This window comes from Tachypleus tridentatus, chromosome 9 (genome assembly GCF_004210375.1).
Source record: "Tachypleus tridentatus isolate NWPU-2018 chromosome 9, ASM421037v1, whole genome shotgun sequence".
Classification (NCBI taxonomy): Eukaryota; Metazoa; Arthropoda; class Merostomata; order Xiphosura; family Limulidae; genus Tachypleus; species Tachypleus tridentatus.
The window spans coordinates 138,341,728-138,368,494 of record NC_134833.1 but is presented as its reverse complement, the minus strand read 5'-3'; the positions used below and the strand labels follow the sequence as shown (position 1 = coordinate 138,368,494).

Genomic DNA, 26,767 nt, shown 5'->3' with positions numbered 1-26,767 from the left:
ATCCTCAAATGTGTGACGTGTTGATCTCATGAGCTAGAACAATGCTTTGTTTTGTTATCAATCGCCAAACCACACAACTGGTATCGAAACCCACATTTTAGCGTTATAAGTCTCCAGATTTGTCGTTGAGCTATTGAGAGGTGGAACAAATGCATTACATATTACTCAATGGTAATTTGAAAAGCAATTTCACAAAGTTTAAAATTTTGTTAGGTAGTCAGTATAGTTTTACTGGGGTAAATTCTTTCCTTACTCGTCATGAAGAGACTTCAAAAGCAGAATAAACCAAGCAAAAACCATACACAAAGAAGAACATTACCAAAATTGAATAAATAAATGCAAAAAAAAAAGCCGCAGAAAAAACAAAGCTACTAAATAGAAACTCCAAATAGTGGAGATGTCCAATTGAAATAGCTGACAAATTCAAGAAGTAACGTTAATTTAAACAACAAAGACAAGATATTTACTAACGAATGAAGAGCCAGACACATGCTGGGTGTTCATATCAAGAAAATCCTAAACCATCTAAGTCCACAGGTCACCTTTCATTTTGACATTTTACAATTTGACGTAAACATAAACGATAGATCTGCCATAAAACTGTAAATAGCCAAACAAAACCTGAAAAATAATAAACTACCTAGAATCGAATACTCACCTGCCGAATGTCTGAAACACGGCAAGAACAACATAACAGCCGAGAACGAAGGGTGTAGCTGCAGATTGGAACTAAGAAATTATTGTCAAAACTTTAAGGAAAAACAGCCTTACCAACTGCAGCAAATTTTGCAAAATTACATTGTCCATAGTCCCAGAAAAAACTTTGTACATGATTTGTTTTGTTTGTTTGTTTGGAAATTTCGCACAAAGCTACTCGAGGGCTATCTGTGCTAGCCGTCCCTAATTTAGCAGTGTAAGACTAGAGGGAAGGCAGCTAGTCATCACCACCCACCGCCAACTCTTGGGCTACTCTTTACCAACGAATAGTGGGATTGACCGTCACATTATACACCCCCACGGCTGGGAGGGCGAGCATGTTTAGCGCGACGCGGGCACGAACCCGCGACCCTCGGATTACGAGTCGCACGCCTTACGCGCTAGGCCATGCCGGGCCCTTTATACATGATAATCCTCAGCCACTTGAATAATGATGGGAATGAAATATTCAGAGAAGAGCAAATTGAATTCCATTGCAGACGATCTTGCAGCGAGCGAATATTTGTATTTTGACAGATCATCAAACAGAACATTCAATATCACCAGCCCCTAGCAGCCATTGATATCATTCATTGCCAATCATTGTGAAAAATAGTAAGAACATATGGCATATCCGATAAACATAAATATTAATGTCTTCAAAGTCCTGAACAGAAACTCCATATGTGAAGATCAACATTGGTGTTACAGACTTCCTTCATATTGTGAGTGAAGTGCAAAAAAAGGTTGCATATTGTTTCCATTAATCTTTCTTCTTGTTGTTGACTTCATTATGACAAGAACAATGGTTTGGCCTGAATAATACATCCAATTGTGACAATAACAACAACTAGCGGATCTTGACTTTGCTGATCACATATTCTTGCTGAGTCAAGCATCAAATATACTACAGCAGATGACTACTCATCTTTTCAGTGTAATGTCTGGAGAAATGGCTTGAAAATAAGCAGCAAGAATACCGATGTTATATATATAGTAAAGCACCAGAACAGTACGATAACAGTCAAGAAACAAAATATTGAAAACATCGACCATATACTTCAGCAGCAACATTTCAAGGGGTGGAGATTTGGAAAATCGGGTAAACGCTTGTCTTGGAAAACCAAGAGCAGTGTACTAACGAGTTGAAAATATTTGGTCCAGTAATACCATCTATGTGACTGCAAAACTAGTACTTATAGCTGTGATCATAACAATGACTATATATGCTTGCAATACGTGTAAAAACCACCACACAAACTATGTTTATAAGAAATTTGGTGTCACATAAACACACAACGTCACCAATGAAGAAGCCCCACAACGAAGTGGACAGAGATGATTTGAAACCCGCGACCCTCAGATTACGAGTCGAACTCCCTAACCACTTGGCCATGCTGAGCAGGTTGGAGATGTACCGAATAATTATAACAAGAACATTACAGAAGTACAATAGCCATTAGTGAACTGTACATGAATAGTACTGTGAATATATTTATATCTGCGGAAATACTATAATAACAAACCTGAAGAATACAAAACAATGTTTTGTCAAAACATGTAGTATGTTCCTCCAAAAAAAAAATACACACTTTATTTAACCTATTTAAAACCAGTGTGCGTCACGTCACGCTTTAGTTCTTGAAATAAGAGAAGTCATAAAAGTTAAAATGTATTTATCTAGACCATGGGTCACCAAACTTTTTTCACAGGGGGCCAGATTACTTGGGGAATGAGAAGCACGGGCCACATGGTCATTATGTTCAATATTTATAAGTTAGAACGAAAGCTCTCTGTAAAAGACTTAACACTAAGTTTAGAATGCCACATTAGCCATGTGGGAGTAGCATGCAATACACACATATAATAAAAAACAAACAGAAATACAACCAACATTTTTATTTACCAAAAGGTTATCATAGAAGGTGACATTAGCAAAAACAATTGTCACATCATACATAGTGAGTACATATCTGAATTTCACTAAGCCGCAAAAAAGTTAGTGAGATTTATGAAATTGGCGTTTGGCTTTCAAAATATCTTCAATGTTCGGTTTTGGATTGCTGCATCCAATCATTGGAATTCCTTTCAAATGTTCACCAGTCAACCTTGATCGATGTACCGACTTAACATACTTCATTTTTGAAAATACTTGTTCACAGACATAAGTTGTTCCGAATACTGATACCATACCATACCAGATGCAAACTGCTTCAGCTTTGGAAAATCATCTTCAGGTATGCAGCTATAAAATTCAATAAGTTGCCTCTCTCTGTGTTTTGCTTTCAACAAGTCATTTCCTTGCAAACCGATGACCTCCAGCTGAAGTTCCACTGGCACGTCATCACTAATACAATCAAAACGATTCTGAAAAAGGAGAATGTCACTTTCGATTCTGTCGAGATCCGAAAATTTCTCTAAAAATGCTTATTTAAATCATCAATAATCTTTTTCTGAAACTACAGGTTCACATTTTCTGTGATTCCAGCATAAAACTCATTGAAACACTGAAAATGAGAGAGGTTTCCTCTTTCCAAATGTGCTTCAAACAATGACAGCTTTCTCCAAAATCCTTTAATGATTCTATAGGGATCACAGAAAAGGTTATTCTTCCCCTGACGTTTCAAGTTCAATTCTTTCATGTGGGTTGTGATGTCAACCAAAAATGACAACTTTGACAACCAGGTTGGATCCGACAGAAGTGGATCGGCTCTATATTTCTCGATAAGAAATATATCTATTTCTCTTGTCAGCTTATAAAAACGAGACAAGACTTTCCCGCAGCTGAGCCACCTCACCGCCGTGTGATAAGGCAAGTCACAGAAATCCGAATCAATTTCTTCAAGCAACGCCTTGACTGGCGATGATTAAGTGCATGACCCCGAATGAAGTTCACTGCAGAAATGACTGGTTTCAGTATGCAAGAACTATCTAAGTCTTTTCCACAGAGTGCTTGCTGATGTATGATGCAGTGTATGAACAGAGCGCTTGGGAGTTGAAGATCTTCCAACTGTTTTCTGATCAGCCCCACCAGACCCTTCTTTACTTTAGCCATGTTTTTCCTCCATCAACTGTTACACCTCTAAGCTGATTTCACTGAAGGTTATAGTCTTGCAAACTTTTATGCACTTCCATGAAAAAGTCTTTTCTAGTTGTTCTTCCGTGCGTGCTGCAAACTGATGCCAACTCTTCTGTGATCTGAAAGTTCAAATTAACTTCACGAATGAACACGAGAAGTTGTGACGCACACGAGAGATCAGTAGACTCATCCAGTGCCAGAGAATACCATAGGAAGTTTCTTGCTTTTTGGCGTATCTGTAATGCGATGTTCTCTTCAAGTTCTTCTGCTCTCTGTACAACTGAAGTTGCTTAAAGGCTGATACTTTCAAAGAAATTGGCTTTTTCAGGACACAGCTCATTTGTTGCTTCTATCATACACTCTTTGATGAAGTTGCCGTCAGGAAAAGGTTTTTCTCGCTTTGCCATCCCATGCACTATTTTGTAACTTGTACGAGTGGCAAATTCATTTTCAGCAAACTTTCTCGTGAAGAGATTCTTTTGAGATTCAAAAACAAGTTTCATAGATTCAAATTTCTCAGAAAGCAACTTTCCTGAAAATTTCAAATATGTTGATAAATGTTTTGTTTCATAGTGACGCCGAAGCTTGTACTCTTTCAAAACGGCAACGCTTTCGGTGCATATCACACAAGTAACTTTCTGGTTTTTTGTTTCCACAACTAAGTGCTTTTCTCCCCATTCATCATTGAAAGCACGACACTCAGACTCCACTTTTCTTCTTTTAAAAGCAGCCATAACAATGGGTGGAAAAAAAAAACAGGATCTGAAAATGAAAAACACAGAACGATGTGAGAAAAGTATTGTACTGGTCCAAGAACGCACAAACAAAATATATTGAAACGTACGTTTGCCACGACACTTACCTAAGAACGAGTTACGAAAAGCGCATAACCCGACTACTAAGAGAAATGAGCTTGCTGAAGCGGTAGCCCAAGGCCGCTGAATTTACAAGACGAGTCGATAGGACGAGGGTTAAGTCTGTACTTAAATTTTAATGCTTTCATAGATACGTGCCTCGATATGAATAAACGGGCAGCAAGGATGAAAGAAGAATTTTCCTATTGGTTAAAAATGCACGTGACAGCCTTGTTTCTCTTTATCACAACGTCTTGTGTTTGCCAGCTTAAAGCGACCATCGATGTGATTTATTTTGTTATGACAGTCGGACATTTGATGAAATGTCACTTTTTATTTCCAAGAGGCTAGCTGCTGGCGGGCCGGACAAAATGACCTCGAGGGCCGTAGTTTGGTGACCCCTGATCTAGATCAGTGGTACTTAACCTAGGTTCACTCGAACCCCATGGTTTCGGTGAGTCAGTTTCAGGAGTTCGGCGGAAGTCAAGACACACATATTGTGTGTGTGTCCGTTCCGTTAACCCTACTCGTATGATTCGTGACGTCATGCTCCACTTGGCCATCATTGGCTGCGGCTGATCACGTCACATCACTTGACCTTAATATTTGTGCTGCAGGGAACTTCGTGCTCTTAGCAGTCGATTTGTGACTGTAGTAATCGTGCGTCATTTGTGATTTTTATCCTAATCTTTCAATCCCTTCATACTAACTATGTCGAGCAAAAACAGAAAGTGGTCGGACGAATACGTGCAATATGGATTCACGTGTATAACGGAACATAATGGAAGTCAGCGTCCTCAATGCATGATTTCCAATGCCAAGTTGAGGAATTCTAGTCTAGCACCGGCAAAACTAAGAGAACACTCCCTAAAGCTGCATGGAGATTGGAAATACAAGAACACAACGCTTGCTGAATTTAAGGTAAAGAGTTTGTTTTGGAATTTCGCACAAAGCTACTCGAGGGCTATCTGTGCTAGCCATCCCTAATTTAGCAGTGTAAGACTAGAGGGAAGGCAGCTAGTCATCACCACCCACCGCCAACTCTTGGGCTACTCTTTTACCAACAAATAGTGGAATTGACCGTCACATTATAACGCCCCCACGACTGAAAGGAATAGTGGGATTGACCGTAACATTATAACGCTCCCACGACTGAAAGGGCAAGCATGTTTGGCGCGACCGGGATGCGAACCCGCGACCCTCAGATTACGAGTCGCACGCCTTAACACGCTTGGCCATGCCGGGCCAAAGGTAAAGAGAGCCAGGTTCGATGAAAAGGTTACTTTGCCTGTTCTCGGCTTTGTTCGCATCGACAAACCGATCCTCACAGCATCGTACGAAGTTGCGTACTTGATCGTAAAGCAGGGCAAACCACACACCATTGGTGAAGCACTCATAAAACTAGCTGCGTTGAAGATAGCAAATATCATGCTGGGAAAAGCTGCTGAAAACAAGTTATTCCAAATTCTTCTTTCAAATGACACCATCAGCAGCAGAATAGATGACATGAGCGATGACATCTTGGCTCAAGTAGTTGCAGATCTGATTTCAAGCCCAGCAAAATTCAGCCTTCAACTCGACGAGACCACAGACATTTCCAATCTAAGGCAGCTTGTTGTATTCGTGTGCTATGTGAAGAACGACGAGATAAAAGAAGATTTTTGATTTTGTAAGCCTCTCACAACAACAACTAAGACAGTCGACGTGAAGAAACTTGCGGATGACTTCTTCAGAGACAACGATCTTTCATGGGATATGGTTTCTGCAGTTTGTTCAGACGGAGCTCCAATCATGCTGGGACGAAACTTTGGTTTTGGTGTGCTAGTGAAAGCTGATGCACCACACATCATTGTAACGCACTGTGTTCTGCACAGGCATGCATTGGCAACAAAAACCTTGCCTTCAAAACTGACAGAAGTATTAAAAACTGTAGTGGAATGTGTGAACTTTGTGCAAAATAGTGCCCTGAAGCACCACATCTTCAAAGAGCTATGTAATGAAATGGGCTCTGAATTTGAGGTACTTCTGTACCATTCTAACGTTTGGTGGTTATCCCGGGGAAAGGTGCTAAATCGTGTTTTTGCCATGCATGTGGAATTAGCCCTGTTTTTGTGAGAGCACTGACATTGTCATGCAGATTGCTTCGAAATATTTGAGTTCATTCTCATTTTGGCATAAATGGCCAATATCTTCAATGCTCTCAATCATCTCACTCAACAGATGCAGGGCAGTGGAGTCAACATCATCGAAGTGGAAGAAAACCCGAAGGCTTTTCAAAAAAAAGCTACCGTAATGAAAACGACGAACAGAGAATGATAACTTCGCAAACTTTTCCCTGCTGGACGACTGTGTAAGTAAGATCGAAGATGTGTCTGAAATCGGAGACATTTGTGTACCCGGGGAACTGAAGCAAGCAATTGCCATGCACTTAGTTGAACTCGCAAAGTCTCTCAACGGATACTTCCTCACCAGAGAGTCATATCCAGCATGGGTGAGACAACCGTTCACGTTTAGTGTTGCGACAGCAGGTGTCAATGATGAATACCTCGACGAAATCATTGAACTTCAGAAGAGCCAGGTTCAACAGCAACTTTTTAGAACAACAACACTCTCAACGTTTTGGTGACACCAAATCGTAGCGTACCCTCTTATTGCTAAGAAAGCCCTTGAGATACTCATACCGTTTGTTTCAACGAATCTTTGCGAGCCAGAAAAGGAACAGACTTTGTTGCGAAAATGATATGAAAGTGGCACTTGCCAAGGTGAAGCCACGCATTTCTGAACTTGTCTCTGAAAGGCAACAGCAAAAGTTACATTGATTTGCAGTAAATATTCATTGAGTTATGTTTTTGTGTGAAAATCATGTTTTGTTGGTTTTGTTCTTTGAACACAGTAATATTGTGTGCAACTGATGCATGGTTCATTTTGTGCACTAATAAAATATCTACTTATGTTTTGAATTTCAAAATATCATATTTTATTTTTCCAATTACGAAGGGTTCAGTGAATGCAAGTACGAAACTTCCGGGGTTCAGTACCTCCAACAAGGTTAAGAACCACTGATCTAGATAGAATACTTCGATTACTGATTAACCATTACGATTTTACTGTTGGGTGCCAGAGGGCAATGAGTGTGTGCGTGCGCCGTGAAACTTTACAAGTGTAATTAGTGTTGCGTTGCTAAGATAAGCCTAAAGTAAAGGCGTGGTGTGGGATCACCTAGCCTAGAACTAATATAACAAAAGTAACAATATAGATTCAATTTTAAACTTAAGTAGTTTCTAAGCTAAATTATTTTCTGTTATATCACCAATGTTTTTAATAAAAAGAACTCTTTTTAATCAACGGAAACCCTAAATCAAGAATGGTCAAATATTTTTCCTGTTTTCTAGTCTACACATTTCATTTTATAACTTTCAGTCCATAAAATAACAACAATATTAGGGTGTACTTTTGTTGCTAAGCAAAATGACATAAAACCAGTGTTGGAACGTGGTGTTACCAAAACGCACTGGTTTTTCTATATATCATAAGTTGTTTGTCTAATTGATTTTTTACCCATAATTATTACATAAATACGCCACGAATTCATTTCGTAAATTATTTTAATTCTGATTGGTTCAGAAAGGAACATATTCGCGTTTGACTGCTCGACTAGATTTTTCTTGTTCTTTATTGGTCAAACTTGATTTCGCAAAACGTATTTATTACAGCTATGAACTATGATATTAAAGTATACTGTGGGGGTGGGTACATTAGTGTTTGTCCCGTCATTTCTGACGGGTTATACGCTAGTTATTCTTAAAATCGTCGTCTATGAATTTACAATTAAACTTCAAGTGCATAAAGAAATCAGAGTTAGAAGAAAACACCAATATGAGAAAAAAAATGAAAAAATAATTTTTAAATGCAAGGACCAAACCATTCCAAACTCTGTTTTAATTTTAACAAAATTATAGCTCCAAACACCATTAAATAGGAAATATGGAAGATCAGAACCAATCTAGTCTACACCACTTACTTCTAGTATTGTACCGCCTAAAATTGCAGGACCTTTCTTAAATACTACAGCTATGTAACTACCTTACAAAGTTCAAGAATTTATCAGTGATATTCAATAATGTCATCCAATCGTGAAAGAATAGATCATGATTGAAAGGTACAATGATAGGCATATCACGCTTTGCTCGAAATAATTTCGAAAGTGAATTGATGGAATATTGAACAATAAGTTATTAATCTTACTGCTCATTTAACATGGCATTAAATACTTTTACGCAATGGTCACTGTTGGATATACAAGACTATTTACTGTGGGTGTTATTATTTAATTTACTGTGTGGGTTCATATTTAACGATTGTTTAGTTTTCATAGCAGGAGAGTTAAAAGGTAATCATTTTAATGATAATAGTTATGATAAGTTTGGCAAAACAACTCAAAGTTGTACATTGTGTTTGTAGTACATTGTTTTTGAGGCTTAACTAACACTGATAACGTCACATTACTCGAAACTTCATTACTTTTCTCGTTACCTTAACTGAGTATTGTTGAATCATCACGTCACTAATTTAGAGAAAATTCCTGACGCTTCAGTAATAAACATAAACAGTGGCGACAATACGAGCAGAAATCAAATGAGGTAAAGTGGAAATAGAGAAAAGTTGCAAAACGTGAAGTTAGTCTGTACATTTATATCAGCGCCTACGCTTGTTTCTGTGTAGTTTTACTTTTTGTATGTGACATATATTCTTGATTGTGTATTGCGCAAGCCCCGCCTGTTCTCGAAGTATGTAGAGGATTCTTGACAGCGAGAATCAACAATATTTGTTTTACAAAAACGCACTAGAACATTGTTGAAAAATCTACAAATTCGTGTCATTCCTATAAAAAGCAGCTAGCGAGAGACAGAAGAAGAATATTATTAGTCAGCCACAGTCAGTGTGCTGTAGGCCTAGGAGCTATAATTGTGATTATTGGTTTGAGTTTTGTTTTGAATTTCGCGCAAAGCTACTCGAGGGCTATCTGCGCTAGCTGCCCCTAATTTAGCAGTGTAAGACTAGAAGGAAGGCAGCTAGTCATCAACACCCACTGCCAACTCTTGGGCTACATTTTATCAACGAATAGTGGGATTGACTGTTACATTATAACGCCCCCACGGCTGAAAAGGCGAGCATGTTTGGTGCGACGGGGATTCGAACCTGCGACCTTCAGATTACGAGTCGAGTGCCTCAACCACGTGGCCATGCCGAGCCAATTGTGATTAACGCCTATTAATTGGAAAACTACAGAATTTGACAAGGAACGTTTATAGATTTCGAACATTACAAACTTTCAACTTCAGTGAATTACTTCGGATTTTATTATTTCTACGAAGTCATTAAACATCTTCCTCACTAAGAAGTGAACTTAAAAGTGGTGTGAAACCAATGAAGAAATGTCAGCTAGCTAACTTAAGCATGGTGAGACAGTATCAACTCCAAATTAATTTGCTCGTCATGGACCAGGACTATCGGTAAAATATTCACTTCTAGACAAGACAGAAGACTCAGTATAGTTTGTAAACCTCTTGTCTATAAAGTATCACTTATAATAACTATTAGTAATAACCGTTATTATACATTGTATTGTTTTTATGTTTGTATATTAAAATATATTTATGTTAAAGAAGGAAACTGTGTGTATGACTCTTGTTGACAAATGACATAAGTTTGATACATATTAACATTTTATTAACTTTTAAATTGAAATTCAAATTTCCGGTTATTTAAAATAGTAATACATTACATACGTAACATAATAAATCGGAGATTCGTCCGAAGTAAATAATAATGCGTTACGCGGTTAATATCTTAAAGAGAATTTCACAGTTTGATACACATAAGATCAATAATTTGTCTTGTCAAACAGTGTTCTGAAGTAATTGAACCTAACTGTGTGGACTATGACGAAAAGAAGGCAATTATTTCAGGTTAAAGATATAACTATGGTAACCAATGGACTAGGGAAGTGAATTATTCACTGATAACATTCTGATAAAAGTAGTAAAACAGTTCGTACTTTCAGATAGATTCTAAAGTAATTGAATCAACAAAATTGGACTTTGACAGGAAAAAGAGAACTATTCCAAGTTTGAGATACAATTATGACATACATATTGTAAATAATTTTTGTACAGACGTTGAACTTGTCTTTAATATATATATATTATTCTAAAACAAGTGGAGTATGTATTGCACATTTATTGTCGAATTTATCGCCAACAAGTAATAGAGTCGTGCTGTAGAAGAATCTTTAGCCTACTAACATATACATAAAATCCTAAAAGTCACTCAGGGTAATGAAGGTAGTCGACCAGGAGTGAAACACAGTATTGCCTAGAAGAATCGGTGGTCTGAACCAGATGTCGTTTGCTGTTATCGTTCTTGGATGGTTATTGACAGCAGAACAGCCAGCTGCTTAGCCTCAGTAAATACTTCACAGAAATAAATCAAACTGCTGGAGAGAGAGTATAATGTTTCTGTTAATACTTTCAGAGTATTAACAGGTTTACAGCTATCAGTGAATTCGATAAACCCAGAGAGAACACCCCATCTTATTTCATACCATAAGCCACCAAAGTGCTTATCGGTGAATGGACTGTTTAGAAAGAGTAAAGAAGGTAACAGAATGTTTTGTATTAGTAATCAAAAGTTTATTGCATTTTAAAACATTTTTAATAAATGGCTTATATATTTAATTTCTATTAGTAAAAATTAATTTGATGACAGTAAATAGTGACTTTGATACAAATTACTTAAATTTAATCAATTATTGTTTTATTTGTTTATTAGGTTTGTTTAAGAAACTTCATAATCCCAGGAGAAGTATTGTAAGCTGTGGTTTTAATATTTTTAATTTAGATATTTCCTATTGGTTACCAGAGGAACTTGCAAGATATAATGATGATGTGTAACGTCTAGAAATTTTCTGACTATCTAGATTTGAAGTGGGCCTTCGAATTATTGTGAGATTTAGGGAGACAAAGATTCTATTAAAAAAATCGGAGTTTGTTAGTCAATCAGCGAGTGAGTGATCGAGTCATAGCAAGAAACTTTTGCTATGTTCAGAGACCCTATTAATGAGTTTGTCAATTAGTTAGTTCTTTAATATGTTATGGTGTTATCAATCGATTACTATGTTAGTCGGCAAGTTCTGAGTTGTGCCATAGATATGTGATAACATTTAACAACTAAGTGAATGCTGTGTTTTATTTGCGTGCTAGGCCTATCAACGAGCGTAACCTGTAGAACTTATATGTTACAGTCGAAGAAGTAAATATCTTGTGTTGTTGTTAAGTGGATTGGACTTTTGTTTGTGTTTAAGCACAAAGCTATACAACGAGCTATCCCACAGGTATCGAACCACAACTTTTGACGTATCACTGAGTCATCGGAGGCGAATTGGACTACGCATTATTTTCATTCAGTAGTAAAAAGTATCCCATTAAAAGAAAAAAAACAATATTACACTGGTATGGAATATGTCGCTATAAGTCAGTTTATGAATCCAAGACCTGTTTATATTTCAAGACTTTACCACATTTTTATCATTTAACAGTTCAGAGAGGGAGTTTATTTGTAAGAAAAAAAATAAAAGCAAGAAGGATAGCTTTTAAACTAAGTTAAATAAAATAATCAAACTTATTTAATCAAGTATAATGTAATTAACTATTCATTACATTTTGTTATTGTTCCCAATTTACAATAATCCCTCTGAAATTCTTTTTTGTGTTGTGGAATTATTGAATTAAACAAAAACAATAAATAAGCAAACAAGATGATTGGGTTGTCTTGATGTGCTTTAATTGTTTTAATATTTTATATGTGTGTATGATTCAATAATGTATAAAATCATTACAATTAATTATATACTCCATATATAATTATATATATATATATCACGTATTTAGAGCAAATGTAATTGTTTGTTAATATCTTTTTGAACCAAAATTTATTTTTAAAACAAAAACATGTTAGTCAATCTATCAAACATAAAAAATAACTTGTTCTCTCACACATAATAACCATTCTGTAGCCTCTCCAAACCCACTTCTGTTTACTTCAAATTATTATCTTTAGACATATGATATATGCTTTTGGATCTGCCAAAAATACTTATTTAATAAATTGCTGAGAACTCGCCTACTTTTTGAAATATGGTCTAGGTTTAACTTTCAGAGTTTTTAAACGTTATTCGCTTTACCTTATTACAAAACCGAAAGAAGCCTAAGACATATGAACATTTAAAAAATACTGTAATTTGTTAAAGCTTGAAGTTCTTAAAGCTCTTTGTGAACCTAAAGATGATCTAAGAAGGTCGAAACGTTGTTCTGTACCTTATTTTAATTAGTTTTAATACCTGTATCAGCCGTCTTGAGAATACATTTAAAGCTTAAAGAGTTTTTTCGTCTACTGAACCACATTAACATACGTAAAAGACTTATCAGATATACTGTCTAATAATTAATTAAAATTAAAGATGAATTATTTCTTTTTTATGCAAAATAATAAAATAATATAGCTTTAATTACTCAAGCGAATTTTTTAACACCTGATTTCTAAAAGACGCGTTTTCATTTATATTTCAAATTAAATTATTTGGTTCGGTTTGTTTTGATTATTTTTTAATTTCGCGCAAAGCTACACGAGGGCTATCTGCACTAACCGTCCCTAATTTAGTAGTATAAAACTGGAGGGAAGGCACCAACGAATAGTGGGACTGACCGTGACTTTATAACGCCTCCACGGCTGAAATAGCGAACATGTTTGGTGTGACGAGGATTTGAACACTCAACCCAAATTAAATGAAACGGAAACGAGTCATTCCAGTTTTCATTTTACAGTTCTTATGAAAAAAGATAAAATTCACTTATTTCAAACTTTTAATGTTCTATAATATCGTCCTGATCCCGTTTTTCTTCTATTTTAGAAATTTCGCGCAAACCCACAAAGGCCTAGCCATTCCTAATTTTAAATTAATATTCTAGAAAGAAAGATCTCGTCACAGACTCGTTTGATTGAACAGTGAGAATTGACCGTTACTCTCAAATTACGTTCATAGCACAAAAGTGTGAAGAGACCGACAGAACAAACAATTACTACACGATAGATAGTTATTTTATCCGTTAAAATGCAATATTATTAACCTATTAACCAAGCTGATTTAAAATAAGTTGCAGAAAATAATTAATGATGTTACTCATTAAGAATATCTTCTACCGTGTCTAATCACAAACGTTTGCCTCTTTCAAAGTATCGTCTGAAAAGCTATATACAATCGACCAATGTGATTAGAGCAAACAAGGCAAACCAGGTCGAAAAGCTCTGAATAGCTTAGCGGTAAGTCTAAGTTTATATGATGCTAATATTTGGCGTTCACTACCTGCGATGAACAGAACACAAACAATCCATTGTTTAACTTTGAAATAAGCAACAAACGAACAAACAATCGAAATATTTTCAATTTTTTAAAGATAATCTGGGCATAAAGGCTGTTTTCACCTATAATTTTTTTTTGTTTTCATCAACATGGATATATATATATATATATATTAATTGGACTCCAATTCATGATATTCGTCTTTATATTATTTAGCCATTACGCTCAGTGCCTAATTTGTAATGTGTTTTTGCATAGACGATATCGCTGAAACAAACAATACGTTTACTTTGTAAACACTGCAAACTTAATGTAAATAATATAGAAAAATAAGAATTACTATATTTGATTTACCATTGCATATTAAACTAATTAAATGTGACATAACTTGTTTTACCAACGACAATGATATGTTCATAATTTTACAATAGGAAGGTGCAAAATCATATCAGAAACAAACAAAATAAGTGTTTAATGTTTATTAAGAAATAAATACAACGTTAAAAAAATAATGTACATAAAAATAAATGATATAATTAATTGTCTTCGCTGTTTGAAGCATCAAACGAAGCCACGGATATTAACGTGATAAAATTATTGTTTTCACCACTGTTAGTTTCATTTTCCTCTAAATTAATAACTGTTACGTCATTGTTAAAACTAAGTTGTTTGGAAGTTCTAGATTTGGAATTTGAAAGAAGCGTAGAAGACGAATGCATGTTTGGTGACCCACTTTCCTCGGTTTCTGCAGGCTTCTGATGTTGAAGGTATTGCTTACACGTACTGTTCACAACCTTCCTAACATTTCTGGATAATGGTTTTCTTCTCTTCGATCTGTTGTTTTGATTTCTGATGTCTGCATCAGTAGTGCTGCTGTCCGAGATGGCCTCCACGCAGCGTCGTTTCGTCTTGTCCGAACCTTCGATTAACGTTTCCTCATCTTCAGAAGTACTTCCCACACCATTTTTAATCAACGAGGGCTCATTTATACATTTAACAATGTCATCATCATGTCTAGGTATTGAATTTGACCTTTGCACATTAACACGTGCAACATGAGTTGGTGTTCTAGTCAGTTTTTTTGTGACCCTATCCCTGTTGTTAGTAGAATCGAAAGTCTTGTGACTTTGAATATTAGTTTCACCTTGTTGTCTATTACGTGAAAAGTTATTGGATTGTTCTTGCACAAACTCATTAGAAGTGTCATTGTCCTTTACACACGAAGTTAAATTGTTAGAAGAGAACTCTTTATCTTTTTGAGACAAATATCTACCTTTCTCCACACAAATGTGTTTCCAATTGGCCATTTTGAAATGCTTGGTTTCTTCCAGGCCCTTCATGGCTCGACTAGTTTTCACATGCCGATCATCCATCTGAGTGGCCACAGAGGTTCTAGCTAAATCTACCAAGCAAGCTTCAATAGGATTTTCTTCGCTAACATCACTCTCGTTATGAAAAGATGTATCAGTGCCTGAAGAATAGCCATTTCTGTTGAGAGAGTCTTCTGTAATGTCTGAGCATAGAGTAGACAGAGAGTCAGATTCTAAAGAATGACAATATACTTTTTGTATTAAATTATCATAAGATATTTCACTGTCAGAAACATTGTTAGTAACATCTTGACTGAAACAATCAACATTTGGAGGTATTCCATTACATTTGTTGATTATCAGACGTTCAGCATCATCTTTCTTTACTTCTTTACATGTCGTATCAAGTGACAACTCCTCACATAGAGTCGCTGTTCTGTCAGAGTTACTCTTTGAATGGAAATTTTCTGAAGGTTGTTCAGAAATTGTTTGAGACAATTCTGTGCTGAAATTATCAGTTGCAGAAAAGGCAGAATCACCAGTCTCTTGTTTCTGTAATTCAACTTCAATCATAGTCTTTGAATCATTGGTTATTATAATATTACTTCTATCGTTAACAATTTTATTATTTCCATTTTCAAAGTCCTTTATGATCAAATGGATCGAATTCAAATCTTTTTGTGCGTTCTTAACATGAATGTCGTTTTCAAACAAGTTTTTGTTCTTAATCTTCTTGGGTGAAAGAAGAAAATTTTGTGAAACATCTTCAGAAGAATGACAGGAGAAAATCCGATCATTGTTTAAGTTGGTGGGTGCTTTATGTGACCCGTTCAAAGAAGAAACACGTTTGGCACTGTTTTGCAGCTCCTTCCTCTTATGATTATATTTCACCCCTTTCTTTAAAGTCCAATTTTCCGACACAGGAGACAAACTACGAGAATTTTTGTTATATTTTGAAGATATTTCAAAGTGTTTATTTAGCTTTCCAATTGAACCTCTAAAGTCTTTGATTAGCTGTGACAGAGGTGATTTCTCCTTTTCTTCATAAACATTTGAAAATTCATAATTCATTCCAGGTATTCTTCCTTCAGACAATTTTCTGGCCAGTCTATTTGACAGCTCTAAATAATCTTCTATGGATGGATGATCACTGTCAGATGCACTCTCGTCTCTACCTTTTTGGCTTTTTTTAGAGGTACATCTATCTTTATCATGGCAACTTTTTCTTCGGTTTTTCATATTAAACCTTCTTAAAGAATCTGAAAGCTCAGAATCAGAGTTTTCTACCCCATTTAGTTTGGACAACATTAAATCTCCCTTCCGTTCATAAGTAATGTCTGGTTTCATAATTGATGAAGCTTTCTCTATTCTCTTATCTGTGCTTTCAATTTCTGTTAACATATTCTTACTAACTAATTGTACGTTTGTGGCAGATACAGCTTCACTGTCTATATCTGCATCACTCGCAGAATTCTCAAGACTGTCATCAAATCTATCACTAGACGAATGAGTAGATTCAACATCAAAATCATCTGAATTTCTTGATACTTTATCTTGCACTGTAAATTTTGTAATTTCTTTGGATGATGTAATGTTAGCGTTAGTTTCAATTGTATTTTGCTCCATTGTATTGACTACCGAAAACGGTTTATTCTCTGCTATTTTATGTTTTGTAATATCTGACTGTGTATCTTCTTTTTCTGGGAAGTAACAATTATCCTGAGAACCTTTATTATATTTTCTTGTTCCTAAATCATCTTCTAAAGAAAGCCTATGAAGAAGTAGCCGTCTGGATATTCTGGAATTATCTATACTGGCCAAAGGAGAACCGTTAATGAGGACTGTTTGCTTCCCCAACTCTGTTTCAGTCGCTATGGACACGTTTTCTGTTGAATTATCAGTAATGTTTTCTTTCCATTCTTCAAAATCATCTGGATTACTGTCACCGTGCTTCACTTCTAAAACTGGAACTTCTTTTTCTTCTTCTTGAATAGCCTGTTGACCGTGTGTTTCTTGTAAGTTTTTAATTTTTTCATAAAGATCAAGTCTAAATAAGTCAAACTTGGACATGTTTTCCATAGCCGTTTGGCTAGGCTTGAGAGAATACCAAAGCGAGTTTTCAGAATATTTTTCTTTTTTAGCTAAACCATTAGAAATGTTTGTAGAATTGAGACAGTCTTGTATTACATTCTGGTTTCTCTTCAATCTGCTATGTCGAGGAGGTGGTTGAGGTGGCATAAGTTCTTTTCCTAATTCCAGAGTCTCAAGCACACCACTATGGTAACATTCAACTTTGTCTTTTGCTTCGATACCTGTTTTATTTTCCCTTACAGGAACTTTCAAGCATTTGGATGTGTCTGATTGTTCAATGCGTCGTTGTTTAAAGTCCCAGAAAAAATAATCATCTTCTGGAATTGTAACTAATGTAGGATTGTAACGTAAGCTCTGAAGGCGTTTTTTAGCTGCACCTATCATTTCTCGAATTCTGATAAGAATTTGCAATGCAGGAAGTGGAGGGGATGCTAGCAATTTAGGCTCAAAATATTCAGGAATCAAAGTAAGTTTAGGTGGAGGATTCTCCACTGGCTTTTGCTGCGTACTATGAATCTGAGAAGCTATTGTTGTCTGGAGGGCTTGCTTTCCAGATGGAAAGGTCTGCCTATAGGACACAGTGGTGTCAGCAAAAGACGATCCACCAATATTAACAGATTCAGTAGATGTTAAATTCTAGAAAAACAAACAAACAAACATGGAAATATTAAAAATAAGCAAATGTATTATTTATACTATAATTTCACTAACATTCAACATACATTCATTCATGAAATGTTCACAAACTTCACCCACAGTTTTGGAGTTAGCAGGAATAAAATTAGCAAGCACATTTGGAGTGGCCTGGGCAGAATGAATTTCTTTTCTAAACAAAAATATAAACCCCATGCCAAGGAGACTAAACTGTGTTCAAAAATTCACCCACGTACGACTGGGGCTAATAGTTAGTTTCTCACGGTATTTGAAATCTAATATGAGATTGAATTTTGTGTTTTTGTCTTCCCTTAAAATCCCAGGTGTGAAAATGTGTTTATATTCCCCACAAGACAATGGGCTCAAACATAAATATTTTTATTACCAATCTTTTTATTTTATGAGTTTCTCAGTTAATTTATCTTCCGCAAATATTTAAGATATAGTATTAAATATTTAATATCACAAAGTCACAGAAGAACGAATAAACTTAGTTATACCACTTACGAGAGCGTGAGGTTCAGAAACCAATAGCTGACTTCCTGTCTGTTCATTTACAGTTTCCACACTTTCTTGTTTTTTGTCACTCTACAAAAATACAAACATACACACACATATATATATATATATGTTGCAATTTAAATAAAAAATGGAAATTCGGGGAATTTAATTCATGTTATTGTTGTGCAAACAAAATTCAAAGACAAAGCACTGTTTATCGTTTTAGAGTAATGACTGAAAGCATATGCAATATAAGCTTTCAAAAAACTAACACATCACTTAAAAATTTCATGGTCTTTTTATAAAAAAATTAAGACATGATGTTGAAAAACAAATATGCTTTTATTTATATAAAAATACGACACTTTGCATGTTTAATTTTTGATATCTTATGGAAATTATGAATATTGACTATCCTGTCGTAAAGTATTAAAACTCTATCAATAGATGTGCTTAGTTTATCTATTAGTATCAAAGGCTAAAAACAATTTTAGACATTTCTTTACAAAATAACCTGTGAGTTTTCTTGTGCAAAATTCTCCTCATCTTCAACAGTCTCTTCAAGAGATGTTCTGTGTCTTTGTTCCTTCAATCTGTTCTTCCGAACTTTCAGGTAGACTAGGACAGCAAGGACGTAGATTAATCCTAAGATTCCCATACAAAGACCGATAATGATAAACTTGTAGTTGCTGGATTGTGATGGAAGTTCAATTTCTTTTTCAGGTGTTTCTATGCCTAAAATAGCATAAAATATTTTATGATCACTATGTTGTCATTACAACTAAATCCATTACAATACATAATAAATTAAATAATTGCACGTTGTTATTTAACTTTAATTTTATCAGTGAAGGATGGTTTGCTTTTAAGTGATATCCAATAAATCACAAACCTTTGATGAGGTATAAAACAATGTAACAAAGTTTAAGATGAAATAACGACATGGTTAAATTCGTTATTATCGTTGAGCCATAAAGTAATTGTTCTTGTATGTGTTTTCATCAAGAAACTTATGTTATATTTAGTTCATAAAGTGTTGAACAAAATATTTATATCATGTTTGATTTATTTCAAAATATAATAAAAACAGTTATTAATCTGGGAAAATAAATATAATAAATAATAAACTTGTCATTTTCAAAGCACTCAACTTTTCCATACTATATATGATGTATCGAAGCGTATTGAATAATTTACATAAAAAAACAGACAGTAACTTTCATTTCAATATCACATATATTCGTCAGAAACATTACAATCTTTGTAATTTAAAGAATAATGTGTATATCAATCAGTTAGTCCATGCATGTATGGGTGCTATCTCATATGGAAACCCAATATCCCCATTGGTTAATTGTGAAGTAGTGCAAAACTATAACATTTACAACTAACTCAAAGCCAATTACTTCATTAGCATCAACAAACACGTAAGGAAGACATGAAGTTATGCCTTCGTGATGACGAGAAACCAACTTGAAGTAAAAATATATTCTCAAGACGGCTGGTGTGGACATTAGCAATTTAATTAAAATAAAGTACAGAACAACGTTTCGACCTTCTTAGGCCATTTTCAGGTTAACAAAGAGAAAGTTTGCAACTGACCATTGCCGGCCGCATGCCTTAGGAACGAGAATGTAAGCGGGTACGAGGATTGTAGGGGGTGTTACAAGTAGATGTTAGGTTATTAATTAGTATAGGTATAAAGGTGTTCCTTTACATTAGTTTAATTTTGGTTTCAGTTGTTGTATAAGTAGGGCTTCTTTGATTTTGCGTTTATTCATATTTGTCTTCCTGCTTAGTATCTGGGTGTTTTCTATGGTTATAGGCCCGTCCTTTCATAACATGCTCGTCCTTTCAGCCGTCCTTTCTGCGCTAGCCGTCCCTAATTTAGCAGTGTAAGACTAGAGGGAAAGCAGCTAGTCATCACCACCCACCGCCAACTCTTGGGCTACTCTTTTACCAACGAATACTGGGATTGATCGTAACATTATAACGCCCCCACTGGCGAGCATGTTTGGTGCGACGGGGATTCGAACCCGCGACCCTCAGATTACGAGTCGAACGTCTTAAACACCTGGCCATGCCTGCCCAAACAATTAGGTCTAAGGTTTAAAATACGCTTCCTACACGAAGAACGAGTTTACCCGTTAGGGGAATGAAATATTATACCATTTCAGTTATTGGTATTAACTAGTGGACCAAATCGTTTTCTTAATACTTTAGAGAAGAGTTAAAATTAATTAATATTATCACGGAAGGAAAAAAGAAAGTGAAATAGCTGCAGAAGAAAATATTGATTTTAACACTTTTTTGTGCCATAATTTTAAAAATTTAGTATTTTATATCGTCGCTTTATCGAGAGTTCAATCAAGAAAAAATCTGAATATCTTGGTCAATGATATTAAGTATCGAAAAAAGACAAGGTGTTTATACAAAATATGTTGTGTACAAAAATATATTTGGTTTATAGACTCTCCATGTTTTTACACTTCATCACTTCATTTATGTCAAACGCTATAATATAACAGTGCTGTATAAATGATCTATCTATTTAGAACATATGTTCTTCTCATATGTAAAGTATTCCATTTAATAATGCTGCATAGTGGGCTTTGATTAATGTGGCACAGCACACACTTTATGTTGAAGGTCGTAGATCCATTCTCATCTATATAATTTTTATCTAGCTATTTATTTATCTCTTTTAGTAACCAGTAATTCAGTAGTTAAATAATGTTTGTACGTACATCTTAATAAAGGGTTTATGTAAATAGTGTTGTGACAACTACTGTGAATGTTGTGTCTCAGCCAACATGACGAGCTCTGTATTGAGCGAAACGCGTCGCTGGTAATGGAAATGGTGAATGTAATGTGATTGGAACATTATTATTATACAGTCTTTTGACTGTTGAATTTGAAAAAAATTTGAAAAACCTAAGGGACTAAATAAATAATGAAGTGTTAAACCTATTGAACATAAATTACTGATGTCTTATGACAAGTGTAGTAGATTAGAATCATGATTTGCTGGCGTGGAAAAGGTGTTTGTAACATAATAATTGTTGTAAAAATATATTTTTATTCATAAACTGCTTGTATGCATTTTACTTACTGAAAAATCCTTATGTTCTTTTGAACTCATACTAATTGCTGAGGTATAAAGAAGGCTTCCTAAATATTTCTACACAGGACAAAGGCAGAATAAATAATAATTTATTTAATTATTATCCACACTTAAATCAGATATAACTCCTAGTGGGTATCCCACAATCCTTAGATTGCCTATTCAATGACTATTCCGCTAGGAGAATGAAACATTATGTATGTAAAGAAACAATTAAAGGCTTTGGCTTACATGTCACAGCACACGCTTCAGTATGATGGAGATCGAGAAATCAATCTGTTCTGTATACATTTATGTATTTTTTACTGAAGAATTATTCAACAGTCAAATCCTTTTAGTACATCGTACGCGAAGCACTAGTTTACCTCCTAGTTTTCATTATAGAAAATGTCCAACCGTTCCTCGGTGCAACAGCGATAAGTTTTTCGGCTTTCGAATACTACCATCAAGGGTTCGATTTCCTTCAATGGATACGGCAAATAATTACATGTAGCTTTAAACTAAAAACACTCTCTCAAAATCCAACTGAAATATATTTCGTTTAACAGACATTAACACAGTGAAAATCCATTCAAAAAATTTCACTCCTCTTTCCTTATAATTCATATATTTCTAATCCTACGTATGTTATTGAGTGGCCAACCATCAATAAGCTTAATTTATTTATTATTTCTAAAAAAGTTTATTGTTAAAATAATCTTACTTTTAATTAACTTTGTATAATAAATATCCCGTATAACGTTAAACAAAAACACTGTTAGTCCATAGATTTAAAAACCGTTATAGTCAGCGCCTCCTCGGTTATCTTGGCTCAGTATGACCAGATAGTTAGGAAGTTTGACTCGCCAGTGAGTCGCGATTTCAAATCCCCATCTCACCTACAATGCTCGCTCTTTCAGTCGTGGGGGCGTTATGACGTGACGGTCAATTCTACTATTCGTTGGTAAAAGAGTAGCTCAAGAGTTGACAGTGGGTGGTGATGACTAATTGCCTCCCCCCAAGTATTTCACTGCAAAATCAGATACGGCTAGTAACTTTGCGCGAAATTCAAACTAAACCAAAATCAAATACTCTCTTCTCGTTGAGAGTCATGTGCGGATGCAGCAGTTTTTGCTATGTCTTAAAGTTGAGAAACAATGTAAAAGCACTGAAAGTGACAGTTGTCCGTCTAAGGCAGAATTCAAAACAAACAGACAGTGTTCTAGAAACTAATCTACTGTGGTGTACTGTACTCAGTTGGAAAAGTAAGGACTATATTCTTGATATTTCTCTACTAATCATATTTGTGAAATTACTCTGTGGGATACATTACTAACACTAACATTTTCTGAGAGAAGGAAGGTATTGAGAGAAAACTGGATATTTATTTTAAGCTTTTGTATTGCTGTTATAAATGGTGGTAGACTAAAATTAAATGTATTTGTAAATTTATACAAGTTGAAAAACCCATTGTGAACTGTGCTGAAGTGTCCATGATTTGAAAATATACTGGTCATGAAAATTTAAGTATGTACATGGTAGAGTAAGACACTTACAGCAAATATTGAATATATTTTATGGTATACAGATTAGACAACGCCAAGCTAATGTAATGGTAATGAAAAGTGACATGTCTCACTTGTTTTTGGTTATTTAAGTATACTCTTATATCCATAAGTTAGGCCTATGCAAAACGTATAATTTTATTTGCACATGAAAGTTTATATAATTTGTAATTTCATAACTTGTTATATTTTTATGAAGTCAATTTCAGTTAAATATATCAAATCAAATGTAAACACTATTTTCATGCTTTATGTGCACACGTCTTATACTATACCGGTAACACATGATTTTCACGTAAAACAAAATGTTTTGCATAAGTAACCTGACTGTCATATTGACATTCAGAACTGAATCACACTTTGTGGAATGATAGTTAATGGCAAGTTGGTCTTGAAAGCCACTAATGAAGAAAATGTTAGCATATCGACCAAAATATTTTGTTCTGATTAGAGAATGAAAATATTAGTGAAATATCTTAAACTGGATTTCACCAAGATAATAAACTTACAGTATCATTAATAATTCTCAGTTTTTTCTTTACGACTGGTTATGTACGTGAGTTAAGCTGCAATGAAACTGTGGAGTTGTAGCAAAGTACGTTCCTACACTTCTTTAATTATAATACCTTGTAAATACCATTTGGAGAGAAAAGGCCAAGCTCCGAAAATCACGTGACATCCAATCTAGTGTTATTTATATCCAAAATTATCTACTTCACAAATGTGTACGTGAAAAGTAATACAGCGCATCATGTTGAAAATTAAAGATTCACATGTCTGACTACATTACTATGTATCTAGTTGTAGGGGAACTTCAATACCAGAAATCCTACAATGGATGTGAGAGAAAACTCTTAACTGCAAAGTTTTACATTCTGATCACCTCAGTATATCCCCAAACACTTTACTGTGATACACAATACACGAGGAGGTGGTGCCTGTAGGAGCACCCCTTGGGTTGTCACTGTGTGTCCAACTCTATTTCTATTGTAATAAATATAACAAATTCTACAATGACCTCCATATAGTTCACAAAGCATTACATACAACTCTTGAATAACAGTGCAAGAACAAAACTTGTTAATCACTATTATTTTAACATGTAACAACTGCTTGAAGGAGTAGCAAATACAATGCCTATAAAATATCAGTTATCAATTTATTTCTTCATTCGTTAGTCATATAATGAAAATTATGGCACGTTCACTTCCACGAAAGATAACACATATAATCAAAGTTATAAAAAACATATAAGTTATTATTCACTAACCTGGAGCCCAACCAACTCGTATCGCTGCACACGACTCGAAAGTACCCTCTCCGGCTTTATTTTCACAACTAAGTCTTATAAGTACCAAATGCTGTTGGAACATCCAGCGGTCTTCGTTACTGCCAAGCCACTAAAATATTGTGTGTAGATTATTATTAACTTCATGCTTCTTGATAAGTCTGGTTTAACAAATAAATAAACAAAATGTTAAATTAAAGATTTTTGGCAACAAATATAGGAAGTTTAAATTGACTTCAATGATTGAAGATTTGAGGAATGCTAGAAGAAAGCTAATATCTGATGACTATGGGATGGTTAGGTTCTTCAGTTTTTATTAATGAAAACGTTAAGTAGCATTCTTCACTTGAACTGTTGCTAGGTGGAAACAAGATGATCACATTTATTCTGAGCTTGTTAAGACAAATCTTGAGAATTTAAAGAATGATAAAATTATTGGACTACATAGTATTTACCGAAGTATTTTGAAAGAGGTTGAGGATTGGATATGTGGGGCACTTGATACTACATTTTATAAGCCATTGAATAATGGACAGGTGTCAGAAGATTGTAAGTTGGCTAATGTTACACCTCTTTTCGAGAATGGTGATAAAAATTATTCCATTAATTATTGGTCTTGCAACAGTGGTTGGAAAAGCTTTTACAAATTCGATAAAAGATGCTTTGCAAGTTTAAAATTTTGTTGAGTAGTTAACATGGGTTTACTAGGAGAAACTCTTGCCTTTTGACACTATTTGATTATGCGTATAAGGGTACGAATGTGAATTTGATATATATATGGGGTTTCAAAAAACATTTAACAAGCTGCCACAAGAAAAGCTTGTTAAAAAGGATAGGTTGGACCACTGAATAGAAAACCAGCTGAAGGAAGAAATCAGAACTCTTTTTTATAAACGAAGCTCAGTCAGATTGGATTAATGTCACGAGTTATGGATATCTTGGGGCTGTGTTAGGATCTTTCCCTTTTTTATTTACATTAATAACATAATGGTTAATATAGTATTTAAATTTGCTGATGACAGTCAAGTGTCGGGTGTTGCTGGTTGTGAGGAGGATGTTGCTACCTTACAAAGAAATTTGGATTATTTGGTGAGTTATCTGAATAAATAACAAATAGCTTTTAATTATAATAAACGTGAAGTAACGCATGTACGTTGTCACAATTTGAATAATGAATGTAGTTTTGATAGAAATAACATTAACAGTGTTATGAAAAAGGTTTTGGTGCTCTGCTTGATAAGTTTTTAAGCTGTTCAAGTAATGTATTATTGCTAGTAGCAAATAGGAATTCAGGTTATATCTACAGAAGTATTGAATATAAGCCTAAAGAGGTTATAATATAATTTTTAGATCACTTGTTAAGCCAAATTTAGAGTATTTTGTTCAGTTTTGAACTCTTTAACTCACATTAGATACTAACTTGTTAGAGAGGATTTATAGAACGATTACTAGTACAATACCTGGTATGGAAAGGATGTTATGCCAGAATAGGCTTAGATGTCTAAAACTGTTCTTTTTTCTGGAGAAAAGAAAAGTTATAAGGGATTTGTTTGAGGTGTTTAAGAATGTTAAGTGATAGTGCTGATGCGTTGTTGTTTTTTTCGTGTATAATGATGTGAATGTTAAGATTAGGAGCCACAAATGTAAATTTTGACATGATATGAGTCAATTGTATCTAAGACGTTATTTTTTCTAACAGGAAGATTTGCCTTTGGAATGAGTTCCTTTCGAATATGGTGGATTCAGTTAAACTAAATAAGGTTAAATGAAAACTTGATAAGTAGTTGAATATTGAGGGCTGACTGGCTTTGAATTCTTTTATTTTATTTAGTGAATAGGACGACGTATAAATGTACCAAGATATCCTTTATCCTTTAATGTTATGTTTTGAATTGAAAAGTAATCCATAGATTTGTAAAATTAGTTTGAAGATACCGATGCAGAGCTGAGAAAAGTATTCTTCAATTGAAGGTTATGGAATATAAGTTTCATAACGATATTTTCTAGTTTTAAGCATCTGAAGATTAATGTCTGTTACATACGTAAGTGACAAGTGTTGGAGAATGCGCACACACACACACATACATATATATGAGATACCTCATTAGTTTGATACATAAAACTAGTCTCCAGTAATAATAACAAAAAATCTGGTTTTAAAATTATTATTACAAAGTAGCGAGAGTAATATTAAGGTAATGATTGTGC

At 34.7% G+C, this 26,767-nt stretch overlaps 1 protein-coding gene across 1 annotated transcript in view; it reads right to left on the bottom strand.

Moving 5' to 3' along the window:
• Window positions 1-14,520: 14,520 nt before the first annotated feature.
• sha (shavenoid) overlaps window positions 14,521-26,767 on the bottom strand; it is a 66,578-nt gene continuing 54,331 nt past the window's right edge. Inside the window, exons 5-8 of the mRNA XM_076457503.1 lie at window positions 24,542-24,671; window positions 19,118-19,338; window positions 18,610-18,690; window positions 14,521-18,084 (exon numbers count right to left, since the gene is read on the bottom strand). Coding sequence (XP_076313618.1) covers window positions 14,584-18,084; window positions 18,610-18,690; window positions 19,118-19,338; window positions 24,542-24,671 — 3,933 coding nt within the window. The 3' untranslated portion in view covers window positions 14,521-14,583. The remainder of the gene's footprint in view (window positions 18,085-18,609; window positions 18,691-19,117; window positions 19,339-24,541; window positions 24,672-26,767) is intronic.